This window comes from Pituophis catenifer, unplaced genomic scaffold (genome assembly GCF_029215685.1).
Source record: "Pituophis catenifer annectens isolate HBS135680 unplaced genomic scaffold, rPitCat1.0.hap2 SCAF_2, whole genome shotgun sequence".
Lineage (NCBI taxonomy): Eukaryota > Metazoa > Chordata > Lepidosauria > Squamata > Colubridae > Pituophis > Pituophis catenifer.
Genome location: NW_027256882.1, coordinates 86,504,891 through 86,521,456, shown reverse-complemented (window position 1 = coordinate 86,521,456; position 16,566 = coordinate 86,504,891). Strand labels below are relative to the sequence as shown.

Sequence of the window (16,566 nt, the reverse complement as noted above, 5' to 3'; positions counted from 1 at the left end):
GCGAAAACAGCCTTTTTCACTCCCTCGGAGGCCCTCCAAAGGCCTGAAATGGCCCATTTCCCAACTCCCGGTGGGACAGGAAGTTTTTTGCTGTCCCCAGCCTCCAGAGCCTCTCTAGGAGTCTCTAGGAGTGCCATAGGTTCGCCATCACGGTGCTAGAGTCTTATAGAGAATTTGATAAAATGGTGTATTATTGGTAAATGTCACTGGAAAAACTGCCTAGAATGTATAAAGTTTCTTCAGACTTTACATGCTGGAAATGTACTCGACATGAAGGGTCATTTTTACTATTCTTGGTGGATGTGTAAAAAAGTCAGAAAATTTTGGACTCAATTACATATAACCAGTGGTGGGCTGCAACCGGTTTAACAACCTGTTCTGTGAGCGCACGCTTTGCACGCACACGCCTAACACGCTTGCACACAGTGTTCAAAATACAGCAATTTGAAACTCAGCTGCTTACCCTTCTAAGGCAGCCCTGATAAGTAGAACAGCGGAGGTGCGAAAATCAGCTGTGCTGCCAAATCAGCTGAGCCAGAAAGAAGGAAATATAGGGCAGGGGCAGGTGGGCCAGCTGATTGTTGGAACTACTGGTTCGCTAGAACCGGTCCAAACCGGCAGCAGTCCACCACTGCATATAACAATAAAGAACATTTTAAAGATTCATGTACAGTTTAAAACAGTGACTTTGAGGGAGACTGAAGAATAAGCAGCTGGAAATCAAGCATAGAACTTTATTTCTATATATGACAATTGCAGAAAAACTATTACATACACCACGGTAGAAAGATACAACACAACCCATAATGGAGGAATGGATAGTGAAGATGATGGAACTTGTTGGGATGGCCAAACTGACTGCTTTAATTAGACATTTGTCTAACAATGACCGGAAACCCCTTATTGTCTGCTTGCAGGAAACAGAAAAAATGAAGTTATATGTTTTGATGATTGTAACAAAAATAATAGATTATAGGGGAAAAAATTGTAAAGAATGCTGCAATTGTAGAATAAGAGATCAGTTTACATTCATACTTATAAATGCTGTAAAAAAAATTGTAAGTCAATTCTTTATCTTTTTTCTTTTCTTTGCTCTGCTTTTTTTCTTTGCATTGTCTTTGCTCTGTTCTTCTTCCCCCCCCCTCTTTTTCCATTCTAAATATTAGTTCTTGTTAATTTGTATTCTGTTTTCAAAATTCTAATATAATTAGAAATGGTGGCAAATATTTGTAGCTCAGGTAGTAGATATTGGTGGTGGTTTGTTCTCCAAGCTTCTTGTTTAGTTTCTGAACATTTCATCACCAGGCTACAAAACGTCAGTCACGTGGTGACGAAACCAGTCATTCACATGACCAACTAACCACATAAGACCTATAAAAGCAGGAGAGAACTGAAATAAGACACTTCAACCAGAGTTCCTCTGATGATGTTACCTAGCCTGGTGACGAAACATTCCAAATCACCAAATTTTAATATATATATATGTGTGTGTGTGTGTGTGTAAGTTTTCACGGGTATATATGTGTGTATAGTTAATATTTCGGGTTTCTTCCCGTGTAATTGTGGATATATCCCTAAAAGGGTAGAAGCGACGTTTCGACAGAATCTCATCTGCCATCATCAGGCTTATGTGAGGAGTCTTTTGCAGTAACTGCCGTTCCTATTTCAAATAGCATCAAATAGCTATTTCAAACAGCCATCCCAGACTACCAGCACCAGATTTGAAATAGCAACGGCAGTTACTGCAAAAAACTCCTCACATAAGCCTGATGATGGCAGATGAGATTCTGTCGAAATGTCGCTTCTACCCTTTTAGGGATATATCCACAATTACACGGGAAGAAACCCGAAATATTAACTATACACACACACACACACACACACACACACACACACACACACACACATAATTAAAAGCTGGCAGTGAAGATTGCAAATGATGATCATGTGACCACAGATTATTGCAATGTCATAATTGCAAGCTGGTTGTCAATGTTTAAATTGCAATCATGTGTCCATGGGGACACGGTGATGGCCCCAATTATGAGGACCGATTGTAAGTCCTCATTCAGTGCTATCATAAGTTTGAACCGTGGCTGGATGAGTGGCTGTTCAGTGAAGACTATTTGTATTAGGGGCAAATATTCTATTTTTAGACTGCTTGAAACTGTACAAAGTTAGATCTCCTTGTTCTGTATTTGGCACTCCTAAATGTGTTTCTAATACAGCCTTTATTATAGATTCTGGCCTGATTAGAATAGAAACAAGAGCCTGGATAATAATATTTAATTATTAGCTCAAACCCATCTATCAACCTATTGGATTGCTGCACTGTTTTCACTGAAACCTTCCAATATACCAGGAAGAAGTCACTCAAGCAGAAACTGATTTCATGCAGCCTTTCCTATATTGCTTTATGTAACTGTCAGTGCTCCCAGGCAAAAAAATAATAATAAATGATTGAATGTGATCCCTAGAAATGGAGTTATTGTACAACATAACCAGAACTAATTATCCAGCCTTTTCAAAATGCTATTAATATTTAATGGCAGAGTTAATAATTTCCTATTTTCATACACCTATACACCAAAAATACCAATTTACCTTTACTAGGGCATGTTGCAGTGTCCTTCATTCCATGATGTCATAGGGTGAATACTACAATACTCCTATAACACTTTTTCTTTGTAATGTGGCACAGAATAAGTTGAATTGATCATACATGTTCTTTTATACTGTTGATTTAATCTAATTATGCTTCAAAGCCTTATTTGCCCCCATCTAGCTCTAACATTTGTGGTCATTTGACTTCTCAGTTGATTTCCTATTTTCCTTCTTAAGTTTCATATTTAATGCTATTCCTCAAGCATTAAACAGAAGCCATGGTTTTGTATTACACTAAGTATGTTCATTGTGACACCAATGCAAAAATGCATCCATCTCTAAGACCACTATATTGACCTCTTACATTTCATTTTTCCCTAAATCATCTTATTAATACTTTCTACCACCACCAATATGAACACAGGAACATTCTCCCCTGATATCCCATAAATCCAATATCCACAAAACCTTGACTATAAGGGACCAAAAGGTTTTTGTTTTTATTGCAATGGATTATGCTGGCTTCCCCACTGGGAAAAAAAGTTAATTAACAAAATACTGCAGTCCTATCCATAATGAAATACTTCTTTTTGCAATATCACCACATACAGTGAAGGAGTGTATTCAGCCATTAGATTATTTGATCTGATTATAATTTAGACAGCAGTCTACATCTATACTATCAAGTTGGTTATAGCTAAATATGTTGAATCTGTATTCAACGTATTTTAGTTTATAGTATGGGTATAGTAGTATGGGTTTATAGTATGGGTATATTAAGTGATGGTAACATTTCAACAGTCCCCCAAACCAAAGAATTTGCCTAGTATTACAGGTTGCCCTCAAATTATGACAACTGAGCCCAAAAATTCTGTTGCTAAGACAGTTAAATGAATTTTGCCCCATTTTACGACCTTTCTTGCCACAGTTGTTATGGTTTATTAAGTGAAATGAATCACTGTAGTTGTTCAATTAGTAACAAGGTTAAATGAATCTGGCTTCCCCATTGAGTTTGCTTCTCAGGTCAGAAAAGGTGATGACATGATCCTGGGCCACTGCAACCATCATAAATGAGTCAGTTGCCAAGCATCTGAATTTTGATCAGGTGATCATGGGGATGCTGCAACGGTTGTAAGTGTGAAAAATGGTCATAAGTCACTTTTTTCAGTGCAGTTGTAAGTTTGAATGGTCACTAAATGAACTGTTGTAAATCGAGGACTACCTGTAATTAATCCTAGTATTAATCTGTTTTCTCAAGCCAAAATAAATATTCAAGTTTTTTTTTAAAAAAAGCAATATAATGAATAGGACAGCATACTTAAATGTGGTACACACCAAATTGTAAGAGTGATTGATGATTCATTTATTAGAAACAGGAAAAAATTCTGATAGGTATTGAAATTAAGGGAAAACAAGCAAACATTTATTAGTAATATACAATCCTGAGAACACAATATTCAGGATACAGACTAATCAAGAATTCAATACAAGTTCATAAAGTTAACAGGAAGTATGTCTGTAATTTTTGTATTTTTAAAAAATTGGAATTTGGTACCCAAGAGCACCATATTATTAATAGTTGCCTTTTTTATGTCTGAATTTGCTATTCACACCTAGTTCTGTACAGTATGTCTGCAGAAGCTTTGTATCAAACTTCCAGCCCTCGAGACACATTGAACATCAACATCGCTAATTTTGTCAGAAGCTCTTCAGCAATGCCGGTTGGGAATTATGGGAGCTGATGTCCAACACTTCTGGAAGGTGTCCCTTTCAAAAGAGAATATAAACAGTGCTAGTAGTAAACTATATTGTTGGGTAAATAAAGTCACAAAGAGGGGGATGATGTATGCCATGAATTGTGAACATAATCAATAAGGCCCATTTGTCAATTCATCGAAATCAGTGATAGTCAAGCAGGGACCTCCAGACCACTTGACATGGAATGATGTCCTCTTAAAAGGTATTGATTGGGCACATGATCTGCCATATATAGAATGAATGAACTGGAAGGGACCTTGGAGGTCTTCTAGTCCAGCCCCCAGGTCAAGCAGGAGAACCTATACTATTTCAGATAAGTGACTGTCTAGACTCTCCTTAAAAACATCCAGTGGAGCGCCCACGATTTCTGGAGGCAAAGCTGTTCCACTGGTTAATTGTCCTCGCTGCTGGGAAGTTTCTCCTTAGTTCCAGTTTGCTTCTCTCTTTGATTAGTTTCCAATGTGTCTGAAGAGCTGCTTTGAGTGAGAGGACTCCGAAAAGCGTGAGTTGCCAATGAAGACCTCCCCCGCCCCCAAAAGCAAAAGGACAGCGAGACAATCCATTCCGGGCTTGGCTGTTTCTGCCCGGGTGGGTCTGTTCCGTCTGCCTGGTGGTAACGGCGTCCCAAGACCCGCTCCGCTTGCGTTTTGCAATCCGGATCTTCTGCATGCCAGAGGCGCCGGCGGGAGAAACGAAGAGGGGGAATCTCAGCAATCATTGGCGAGGCTACAGCACGTGCTGGCGGGGGGGCGGCTCGAGCGCTGCGCCAGCCTCCATTGGTCCGGGCCCGCGCGCCGCCCGCGCGCCCCCAACGAAGCGCGTCCTCTCGGAGGGCTGGGTGCTGGGCTCGCGCTCCAAGCTGAGCGCATGCTCAGTGCGGACGGGGCAGGCGGCGATGGTGGTGCTAGGCTGATGGCGGCGCAGACAGCACTGCGCTGAAGACGCTCGGGGAGCCTTGTCTCCATCCGGACCGCTGCTGCCTGGCCATGGGCAATGAGGCCAGTTTAGAGGGCGGGGGAGCCGAGGGGCAGCTGCCCCCCGGCCTGGCCGCGGGTCCCTCCACCTCGCCTGGATCCGCCAAGCCACCTTCAGCACCAAGCAGTGGAGGACAGCTCCCACCGGGCAGAGCGCCTGCCGCTGCACCGGGCCCCGCGCAGCCTCACGGACCCTCCGCCAGGTGGGAGCCACAGACTAGCCGGGCTGGGCGAAGTATCGCAGGAGAAGTGGCGCGGGGGCAACTTCGGTTGGCTGAGCCCAGGAGGATGGAGGCTGTGGACTAGTTTGGGCTGGAAGGAGCGGGGATTAAGGGCGAAGTGCAGCTGGGAGCCCATGCTGCGGAGCGTGTCGCCTGCTGAGTGTAAACTGGAGCCGGGAACAAGAAAGCTGTGCATAGTAGAAGGGAAGGCGCGATCCGTGGAGCCCATGAGAAAAGAGGGGAGGAATTTGGGGTGCACTAGGGTGATTTATAACTGCGCTGCAGGAGAAGGCTGGGGATAGTGGGGTGTCTTGTTGAGACCAGTGCATATGGGAGGAAAAGAAAGGTGGTTTGGCCTGAGTTTGCCATGTGCTCTTAATGTTACGGAAATACATGTTTTTGAGGTTTGGGGAGATGCAACTCCTTAGAGCAGATCGGATACCCCCTTTTTTTCAGAATCAAACGTCTTATTTTGAGAATGTTGCTAATAGGTTCAATTTATGCTGTGCCTTTGATGTTGTATCAAGCAGAGCTCTGATAAGATCTAACAGCGAGACTAGGAAATATTGAGTGGGGGGCCATTCAAGCTTAAATTTAAAAAATTTCAAAGATAGGGAATGGAGAAATCTGCCCATGTGTGTAAATTTGAGCTAGTGTGTAGGAAGATGAATATGGCAAGAAGATGGAGGTGAGGAGAGAAGCATGTGCATATCAACTGGATGAGGACCTGCTTTCACAAAGGGTGCCGTAGTGCAGGCTAGTATCAGAGAGAGGGGAGCCAAGAAACATGAATGGGATGCTGATTACCCAGCAAAAGATGGAATGAGTGGTATGCAAAAAAGAAAGGCATGGACATGGTTTGTGGGTAAGGAGCCACAAGTAGTTTCCCCAAAGCTGCTGATTGTCAGGAATATGTCCGGCTTGAGTTATGAAAAAAAAACAAACCCAAATATTTCTACATGCTTCCATTTCATATACATTTGTCATATTGATGTGATGTTTGCCTACAAAGACACAATCGTTCACGCTTAAGCACAAAGTGTACCTATTCTAATTGTATCCAGTTAGAATATAAATTAAAATAGTTATGTAATTGATGCCTTACACGCCATGTTTACTACAATATAAATGCTTGTTATTGTTTCCCTAATAAAAACAAACGTTTTGTACATTTAAAGCATTATTAATGCTCATAAAGTAATAGATCTTTGGTTCTGGAAAGCACTGCAGATGGGAAAACATTAGTAGCAGTTTAAAATTAGTTTAAAACATCAGGAGAGTAATACTTTTCCAGCATTCAAAGTGTATACTAAAATATCAAGAATATCCATATAGAGCTTTTTTAATGTTGAAAAAGTGGCCAGAAATACATTAAATACATCTTTTAAAAGTAATGTCCAAATGTTTATTGATTACTCCATTACTTCATGGGAATTATAATGATGAATTCTGGAAGATAGCTTGCTATATTGTAAGATTTTGTTTGGATCCAAATTGGAGACTTATTTATTTTTCAGTGATTAAAACATTCTGTTCTGGTTGAGCTGAGTTTTTCATAGCATCTGATTTTCTCACAGAAATTTGTAAGAAGGAACATTTAGTGCAGTTTGATAGTCTGTGAGAATACCTCTCTTTTTCTCAAGCAAGCATTATCCATTTTACACTTCAGATATGTGTTCTGATGATGCATTTAATTGTTAAATTCACTTGTGAAACCATAGTTTTTAGCAGAATTGCCTTCTGTATAATGTTAAATTGTGACAGTGATTTCATTCCGCAGGGTCCAAGTTTGCACATTACTCCCCAGCTGAGCCTAGAGAAATGTAGGCCAAGCATCAGTGATCATGCAAAGGAAGTTCATGCAGACATGAAAATAGATGGATGTTGAAAGGTTCAGGCAAATTTGCATAAAGGCATGGTGAGGTGTATAAGCGAGCCTGAGTAATATTGCACATGTATAGATAACATTGAAAGAAGAGATCTCATGTGGGGACCTGCAGCAGGATGATCTGGTTCCTCTGAGCTGGGTCTATTTGCCTTTGGAAGGTTTCTTTAATTCTGCAGTCTGGATTCATGTATGCACCATAAAGTGGTACTGAGTGTCTTATTTTGAGGCATCTGCGCATTGAAGCTTTTCTGTGACACTTCTGCCATGGTGGTTGAAGAGAGAGCTGGGAAGCCATCCAAACACTAATACATCAGTGTAGAAGTACTATATTGTTTTCCCCAAGACCCAGACAATCAGCAGAACCCTGTTCTTTCAAAATAGACATTCTATCATGTCCTGACCTGATTAATGAATGTTTATTTGGTTGGCCATTTATTCTTCTGCTTAGGGAAAGTGCTGGAAAAGTCATGAATATCGGCAATTGTGTCTGTGTGCGTCTGTGTGTATGCACATATAGATAGGTAGAAGCCATGTTATTGTTGCAGTAAAATAATAAAAAAGACTTGTAGAACATCCATATGGGATTAGGTTGCAAATGTTAATTAAAGGTATTGTCTCAAGCATTAGAATTCACCTGATTTCCTATTAAGAAAACTTGTTTTGCTTATTGAAAGACATATTTATAAAGTGAATTTACTGTAGTGTAATACTATTGCTATGAGTATGTTTCAAAAGCTAAATGTATGCCATGATAAATCTAATATAGACCAATATTATTGCAAGAAGTAGCAATAAGAAGCAACAGCTAAAGAGAACAGTAAAACACATATTTACATGCAGAATATTTCAGGTTTAATTCCTGTTTTTTTCTAGGAAAGGTTGAAAATATTTTTGCCTGAACTTTCATTTCAAGTGTATCTAGCGAGTTCCATACTAATGTTCTAAGCTGATATAAGGCAGTTTCTTACTTTATAATGGTGAATAGAAAAGATACTATTATTGTTTGTTTAGGCTGATGTTATAATCTTTGTTGTTTTAATCTTTTCTTATGGTGGTAGACTTATGTCAGGGGAGTCATATGCAGTTGAAATGACATACAAAGCTAAATAAAAAAATAATTACCTGTGACTAATTCTTTCAAACTTTTGTATTAATTATAAAGTTGGACTGCTACTGTAGACATACACAGAGAGCCCCAAGGGGTATTCAAAATGAATTTGCAAAAAAACGTGTCGTTAATTTTTTAGATAGACAGCTTGTAGCCTCCAGTTATATTAGTTCTATTCCTCCAAACATGACTGCAGTATAACAATGTAAATTATTCTTTTATTGTTATTTTTTGCATTGTTATAGTCTACTTCTTACAAAGATATTAACCTTGGGTAAAATCTTAAATCTGAAACACTAGTTACTTTCTTTTTATAAGATACATAAATGTCTTTTTCTAACTTGTTGCCAGTGAAAATTCCCTAGGCTATTGATAGAATCATTTGTTTTGTGAGATGGGCAGTTATATAAACTGCACAAATAAAGAAATCATGTTCTGATCATGTTGATTTAAAACCAGATGACCAAAGGAAGAGATGATTTGGGACTTTATAGAAGGTTTATGATTATGGGAAAATAAATTAATTTGCTATAAGAATCAATGAACTTAAAGCAAGAGTTCAAGTCCAGAGGTCTTAAAGGGGCAGCTGCTCACCCAGGCAACATACTGAAATTTAATCTACATGAGGTGGAAACACTACCAATGAATGGTTTTGGTGTTCTGCTGAGTGCTGTTCAACTTGTTCTGAAGGCAGGTCATGAAGCATCTTCTTCTAGCTCATGCTAATAGGCCAACAGTGACTCTACCTTGATAGAGAAGGATAGGTTTTAATGGACTATGCTGTAGCAATCTCCCATTTAGGTTGCAGGCTGCAATGCCTTGTACATTAAATGGTTTTTAATAACATTCTAAACAATTCAGTTAATGTAAAGTAAAGCTTTATATAAAGTAAAGTAGGAATTAAGAATCAAGTTGTTGCTGCTAGTATGTAATTTATCATTTTCTCTAGTTTTCATATCAAGGCCTGGTTCAAAGGGTTGGTTTTAAATCCTGTAAAATCCTGCAGGGCTTGAGAAGTATTAAAAGAAGGATCAGCTTATTTCATGCATAACTTAAAATTATATGCTGAATTTCTGTTTCCAAATGTCTCTTCTTAGTATGAAAAGAGGCTGGGTAGCAGTGAAAAAGTACCTTTTTAGGCCGAATCATTGCTATGTAACACCTTTCTCTCCCCAGAGAAAACGTGTTAGTTCCTATCTTGATATAATGAAACAAATACATTATATTTCCTTCAGACTTTTGTGTTACGGGTTTTATATGAAGCATTATGAATCTATTCCTCTATACCAGTGATGGCTAACCTTTTTGCCATCACGTGCCAGGAGTGGGGGGGAGACTCTCTAGGAGTCTCTGGAGGCTCGGGAAAGCAAAAAACATCACTTCCTTTCCCACTGGGAGTTGGGAAATGGGCCATTTCAGGCCTCCGGAGGGCCTCTGAGTGAGTGGGAAAGGCTGTTTTCGCCCTCCCCAGATGCACAGAGAGGATCTGGAGCCAGGTGAGAAAGAAAAACGGGCTTTCCCCACCCACCCTCAGGCCCTCCTGAGGCAGGAAACAGCCTGTTTCCCTACTTCTGGTGGGCCCAGAAGGCCCAAAAATCAGCTGGCCAGCACGTATATGCACGCCAGAGCTGAGCTGGCATGCCCACTGATATCGCTACGCGTGCCACCTGTGGCACACGTGCCATAGGTTCACCATCAGGGCTCTATACTCATGTTTAAATGGATTCACTGATATAGGATATTTTTAAATATTATTCATGATATCTTTAGTTTTATTTTATGGTTAGATTAAGATTGTGATTGCTTTCGTGATCAATATTTTGATTTCTAGGAGAGAATCTTAGCATTAGTTGAAGTGGTGTCAACCTCATAGTTAGACATCCCACCTTGGAAGTGGATATGGATCAGGGGAACCTTTGCTCCCAACCTTTCACTGTGGCTTTTCCAACAATGAAAATCTCCAACATGGGAAAGAGGTGTGGAGAGAACTGACCAGAGGTTGAATCCAAATTGCTGCTGCTGCTATTGAATCTAATGGTCTTGCTGCCCTTCCAGCCTGTTTGTATAGCATGGGCACAGCACTGATACAGGTAGTCCTCAGGTTATGACCGTAATGGAGCCTGCCAATTAGGGTTGTAAGCCACAATGTCATAAAGGGAGTTATGATGTGCCCAACCCAATTTTATGACTTTTTGTGGGTAGTCATTAAGTGAATACTATAGTCATTAAGCGAGCCCATTATTCGCTATGGGTTCACTTTGGGCAAAAATCAAAAGTAAATGTGAGGTTTCAGGAAAAATGTCATAAACTGTGGTCATGAGACCATGTGACTCTGCAAATGGCTGTAAATGCAGGCTGACTGTCAAATGCCCAAAATACAGTCATTTGACCACAGGGGGTAGTCAGAACTTCGGAACCAGGTTATATGTACCTTTTAAGAGTGGAGTCTGTCAGAACTTTGAATGGTTACTAAGCAATTGGTCCCAAATCAAGGACTACCTGTAATTTCAGACATTCTTGGAAAAGATTTCATAAGCTTACAGATGCTACATCAATAAAATAAATATTTAGCAATATTTATTTTATCATATTTATGATATGAGTTGAATCAACTTTTGTCTCTTATAATAAGAAATCTCACACTAAGATAATAGAATCCTGAGTATTGTGAGCTTCTTGGAAAATATAGAAATATATTTCTATATTCTATTCTATAGAATAGAAATTCAAGAGCCTTGGTGGCGCAGCGGACTAAAGTGCTGTTAAGTAGCATTTAGCTGCCAGCTGCCTGCAATTACTGCAAGTTCAAATCTCACCAGGTTCAAGGTTGACTCAGCCTTCCAACCTTCCGAGGTAGGTAAAATGAGGACCCAGATTGTGGGGGCAATAAGCTGACTTTGTATAAAAAGAGCACGGCTTAGGGGCCCCCGAAAGCCCTACTAAGCAGGTATATACAAAAGTATGAAGGCTATTGCTTAATGCATTGTAAGCCGCCCTGAGTCTCTGGAGAAGGGCGGCATATAAATCGAACCAATAAATAAATAAATAAATAAATAAATAAATAATAAATAAATAAATAAATAAATAAATAAATAAATAAATAAATAAATAAGATTGGGATCCGTTCCAGTTGGGCTTCAGACAGCACGGAAACGGCATTGGTTGCATTGGTTGATGATCTCTGGAGGGCTCGGGACAGAATGCGGCCACACGGGTGATTATGGGAGTGTCATGGCGCTCCCATGTAACACCTCTCTTGCGCGAGCTGCACTGGCTTCCGGTGGTCTTTCAGGTGCGATTCAAGGTGTTGGTTACCACCTTCAGAGCGCTCCATGGATTAGGACCTGGATATCTACGAGACCGCCTTCTGCCACTGAGAGCCTCCCACTGGCCAGTACGCTCCCACAGAGAGGGGCTCCTCGGGGTGCCGTCGGTCAAACAATGTCGACTGGCGGCCCCCAGGGGGAGAGCTTTCTCTGTGGGAGCACCTGCCCTCTGGAACAAGCTCCCCCTGGAGATACGGACGATCCCGGACTTACGAACTTTCCACTGGGCCCTAAAGACTTTCTTATTTCACCAAGCCGGGCTGGCCTGATTTTTAAATTTTTAAATTGTTTAATTTTAACCTGAATTTTAATGGGGTATTTAAACTGTTGGGCCAAATTATTTAATTTATTTTAAATTGCTTTTAAATTTTGTATTTTGTGTTTTTACCTTTGGCTGTTCATCGCCCTGAGTCCTTCGGGAGAAGGGTGGTATATAAATTTAAATATAAAATAAATAAAATAAATAAATAAATGTGATAGTTTCAAATCATATACATAGAATCAATAATATACAAGTCTGTGATTATGGTAGTTAATATAACTATATGCATTTTATGATATTTCTCAGTTAAAACATATGTGGGTTGATCTATTTATATGTAAACTGATGAAAATAATCAAGCTGCAAATACATTTATAAATCATAATATAGGATCTGAACAGGAAAGTGATTACAGAGATAATAAATGGTCACTGGCATGGGACGTTTTGTATTTTCTCTAAAAATTTAGTGTATTGTTGATATAGACAAAATGTGTGTTATGAAAAACACTGGGGAGATACATCTATAAAGCAATGTATTTGCAAGTAATCAGTGAAAAACATTCATGTTTCCTAACAAGATCTTAAGGTTTGGGGAAACCTGTACCTTGATCTATTTGTGGTAGCGATACTAACAGGGTATTAATAAGTCTGCTAAGAGCATCTTGCTAATCCTTACAGCTAAATCAAAACTTCCACAGCTCATGCAAGTACCTGGATCTGGCTGTTGTAAAGTTTGATTATATGAACGGTTTTCACTGTTCTTCTCACAGACCCTAACTTCATAAACTCATTCTCTGCTTTTCCATAAAGTAATCTCATAATTTCCAACATTCTACCACCATGTAAGAAGAGATCATGATTTTATTTTATATCTGTTAGAAAACCTGTTTTATAAATATAACTACTCATCTCATGCGAGAAAGGAATGAAAGAAATTCTGTGAATCAATTAGCTTGAAAAGACTTTGCAGCAACCAGTGGTGGTTAAGTCTTGGTCTAGGATTAGAGAGACCCTCAGCAATTGAAATTAGAATGGAATGGAATGGAATGGAATGGATTAGAATAACAGAGTTGGAAGGGACCTTAGAGGTTTTCTAGTCCAATCCCCTGCTTAGGAAACCCTACACCACTTCAAACAAATGGTTATCTAATTTCTTCTTAAAACCTTCCAGTGTTGGAGCATTTACAACTTCTGGAGGTAAGTTGTTCCACTGATTAATTGTTCTAACTGTCAGGAAGTTTCTCCTTAGTTCTAAGTTGCTTCTCTCCTTGATTAGTTTCCACCCATTGCTTCTTGTTCTACCCTCAGGTGCTTTGGAGAATAGTTTGACTCCCTCTTCTTTGTGGCAACTCTTGAGATATTGGAACACTGCTATCATGTCTCCCCTAGTCCTTCTTTTCATTAAACTAGACATACCCAGTTCCTGCAACCATTCTTCATATATTTTATCCTCAAGTCCCCTAATCATCTTTGTTGCTCTTCTCTGCACTCTTAGTCTCAACATCTTTTTTATATCGTGGTGACCAAAATTGGATGCAGTATTCCAAGTGTGGCCTTACCAAGGCATTATAAAGAGGTATTAATGCTTCACATGATCTTGATTCTATTCCTCTGTTTATAAAGCCTAGAACTGTGTTGGCTTTTTTGGCAGCTGCAGCATACTGCTGGCTCATATTTAAGTGATTGTCCACTAGGACTCCAAGATCTCTCTCACAGTCACCATTATTGAGCAAGGTACCACATATACTGTACCTGTGCATTTTGTTTTTCTTGCCTAAATGTAGAACCTTACTTTTTTCTCCATTAAATTTCATTTTGTTAGATAGCGCCCAATGTTCAAGTCTGTCAAGATCCTTCTGTATCTTAAGCCTATCTTCTGGGGTTTTGGCTATTCCTGCTAGCTTGGTGTCATCCGCAAATTTGATGAGTTCCCCATCTATCCCCTCGTCCAAATCATTGATGAATATGTTGAAGAGTACTGGGCCTAAAACAGAGCCCCGGGGTACCCCACTGAATACCTCCCTCCATGTAGATGCAGTTCCATTGAGGACTACATGTTGAGTGCGGTTGGTCAGCCAGTTACAAATCCATCTGGTGATGATGCTGTCTAACCCACATTTTTCTATTATATCAAGTAGTAGGTTATGGTCTACTTTGTCAAATGCCTTTCTGAAGTCCAAGTAAATTTATATCGACAGCATTCCTGTGGTCCACTAGTTTTGTCACTTTGTCAAACAATGCAATAAGATTAGTCTGGCATGATCTGTTTTGACAAACCCATGTTGGCTTTTGGTTATTACTTTGTTTGCTTCTAGGTGTTCGCTAATTTGTTGCTTGATTATCTTTTCCAGAATCTTCCCTGGTATTGAGGTCAGACTAATAGGTCTGTAGTTTCCTGGATCTATTTTTTTCCTTTTTTGAAGATGGGAACTACATCAGCTCTTTTCCAGTCCTCTGGCAGTTCCCCGGTGCTCTAAGCGCTTTGAAAGATATAGTTCAGTGGTTCTGAGATCTTGTCTGCAGTGGTGGGTTGCTACCGGTTCACCCAAGTTTGGTCGAACCGGTAGCGGCAGCAGCAGGAGGTTCCACCCACGCACCCAGACGTCACCAAAAACGCTCTGCACATGCAGACAGCAAACCGGTAGCCCCGGGATTTGAAACCCACTACTGATCATCTGCCAGTTCCTTCAGAACCTTGGGGTGTAATCCATCCAATCCTGGCGATTTGAACTTGTCTAGGTTAGACAGGTGCTCACTTACCATTTTCTTCCCTATTTTAACTTATCTGTTGTTGTTGTTGTTTTTTTTTTTTTTTTTTTTTTGTGGTGCTGTTTTTGATAGGTTGGACTGTTTTTTTCCTTTGTGTAAAGACAGATGCAAAAATGAGATAAGTAGTTCTGTTTTCTCCCTGTTGCTTATCACCTTCTTGCCACTTTCTCCCAGCAGTGGACCAATTGTTTCCTGGATTTTTTGCTTGGTTTTAACATATTGGAAGAAGCTTTTTTTGTTATTTTTTATTTTTGTCGCAAGCCTTTATTCGTTGTGAGCCTTAGCTTTCCTCACTTCATCTTTGCAGGCTCGGGCTATTTGCTGATAATTTGCTTTAGTTATGTGCCCCTCTTTCCACTTTTTATACTTCTCCTTTTTGTCATTCAGTTTGTCAAATGTACTGGGGATCTTTGGATTAATAACACTCTCTCAGTCCATGTTCTGTCCCAGGGCTGCTGTTGCATGGAAAAACTGAAAGAGGAAACACTACGTATGTCTCCTCGATGCCCTGGAGGAGAAGCCGAATATAATTCTAACAATTAAATGGTAAATAAATTGTAGTCTGATTTCTTCACATATATGACAATTTTAGAGCCATCTTCTCTTGCACATATCAATGTTTTTGTCTGTACTGAAGCCTAGGGTCAATTAAGTTAATAGAGCAAAGGTTTTATAACTTCATATCACTCCATTAGTGTTTATTACCAAAAGATATCCATTTAAATCCAATCAATGAAATCATCCCTAGTGATCTTCCAAATGCCTGATTCCTATAGAATTGACATATTAAATTACATATTTCCTTTTTCCCCTGTAACTGCCCACCTTTTACATCGATAAAGGGAGTATTACTAGCCTGTAATTATTCTCTTTTACTAAGTTGGTCCTCTGGCTCTCAGTCCTTATCGTTTCCTAGGAGGAAGAAAACAATTACTTGTTGCTGGCTGACTGTAGCTGGTCTGCATCTTTGGAAGGTTTGGGAAACTGCAAGGCTGTGCTATTCCTTTCACATCATAGTGACTTCCGAGGCTCATTGCTCACTCCACTAACTATTTTGGTCTCACTTCCCCCGTGTATAACAGTCTGCTGATAGTTTCCAGTGCACTCCCCTTTCTCTCTTCCACCAACATCCACATCTGTTCATTTTTTTCTTTTTTTATCTCACTGCTGTACAGGTGTGGTTCCTTGTTCTCTTAAAGTCTCAGGGAAATAATCCATAAGGAAGGAATGCAATTCATAAGGGAAAAAATTCAAGTCAGCAACCTTGAGTTTTTCTTTCCACATTTCCTCACTGTGGAGTAGCTTGTCACTTGAAATAAGGTTACCACTATCCTATTGTCATCCTGAAGAAACATTAAACAGCATCTCTTCATTTATCTGGAGGATAGTGTTAAGGGTTGAGAGACTGTTTATGTTACTTTGACTATTTTTAATTTTATTTTCCTTTCTTCATTGAAAGCTGTGAAAATGTAGAATGCATTGGGCGATATACAAATGTAATAAATAAATATCCATTGTAAAGACCTCCATAGTGCACTTCCACTGCCATTTTACAAAAATGCTTTGCTTTTAATGTTGTTTACTATCTTAATATCTAGTGAATATATAGTTGGGAGCATGGATGAAGATCCTGCCAAAATCCATATTGTGAAAT

General features: G+C 39.6%; 1 protein-coding gene across 1 annotated transcript in view; it reads left to right on the top strand.

Annotated features, from left to right (window-relative positions):
- The first annotated feature begins 5,348 nt into the window (after positions 1 to 5,348).
- BSN (bassoon presynaptic cytomatrix protein) overlaps positions 5,349 to 16,566 on the top strand; it is a 206,594-nt gene continuing 195,376 nt past the window's right edge. The window contains exon 1 of the mRNA XM_070934374.1: positions 5,349 to 5,539. Within this exon, the coding sequence (XP_070790475.1) occupies positions 5,349 to 5,539 (191 nt within the window). The remainder of the gene's footprint in view (positions 5,540 to 16,566) is intronic.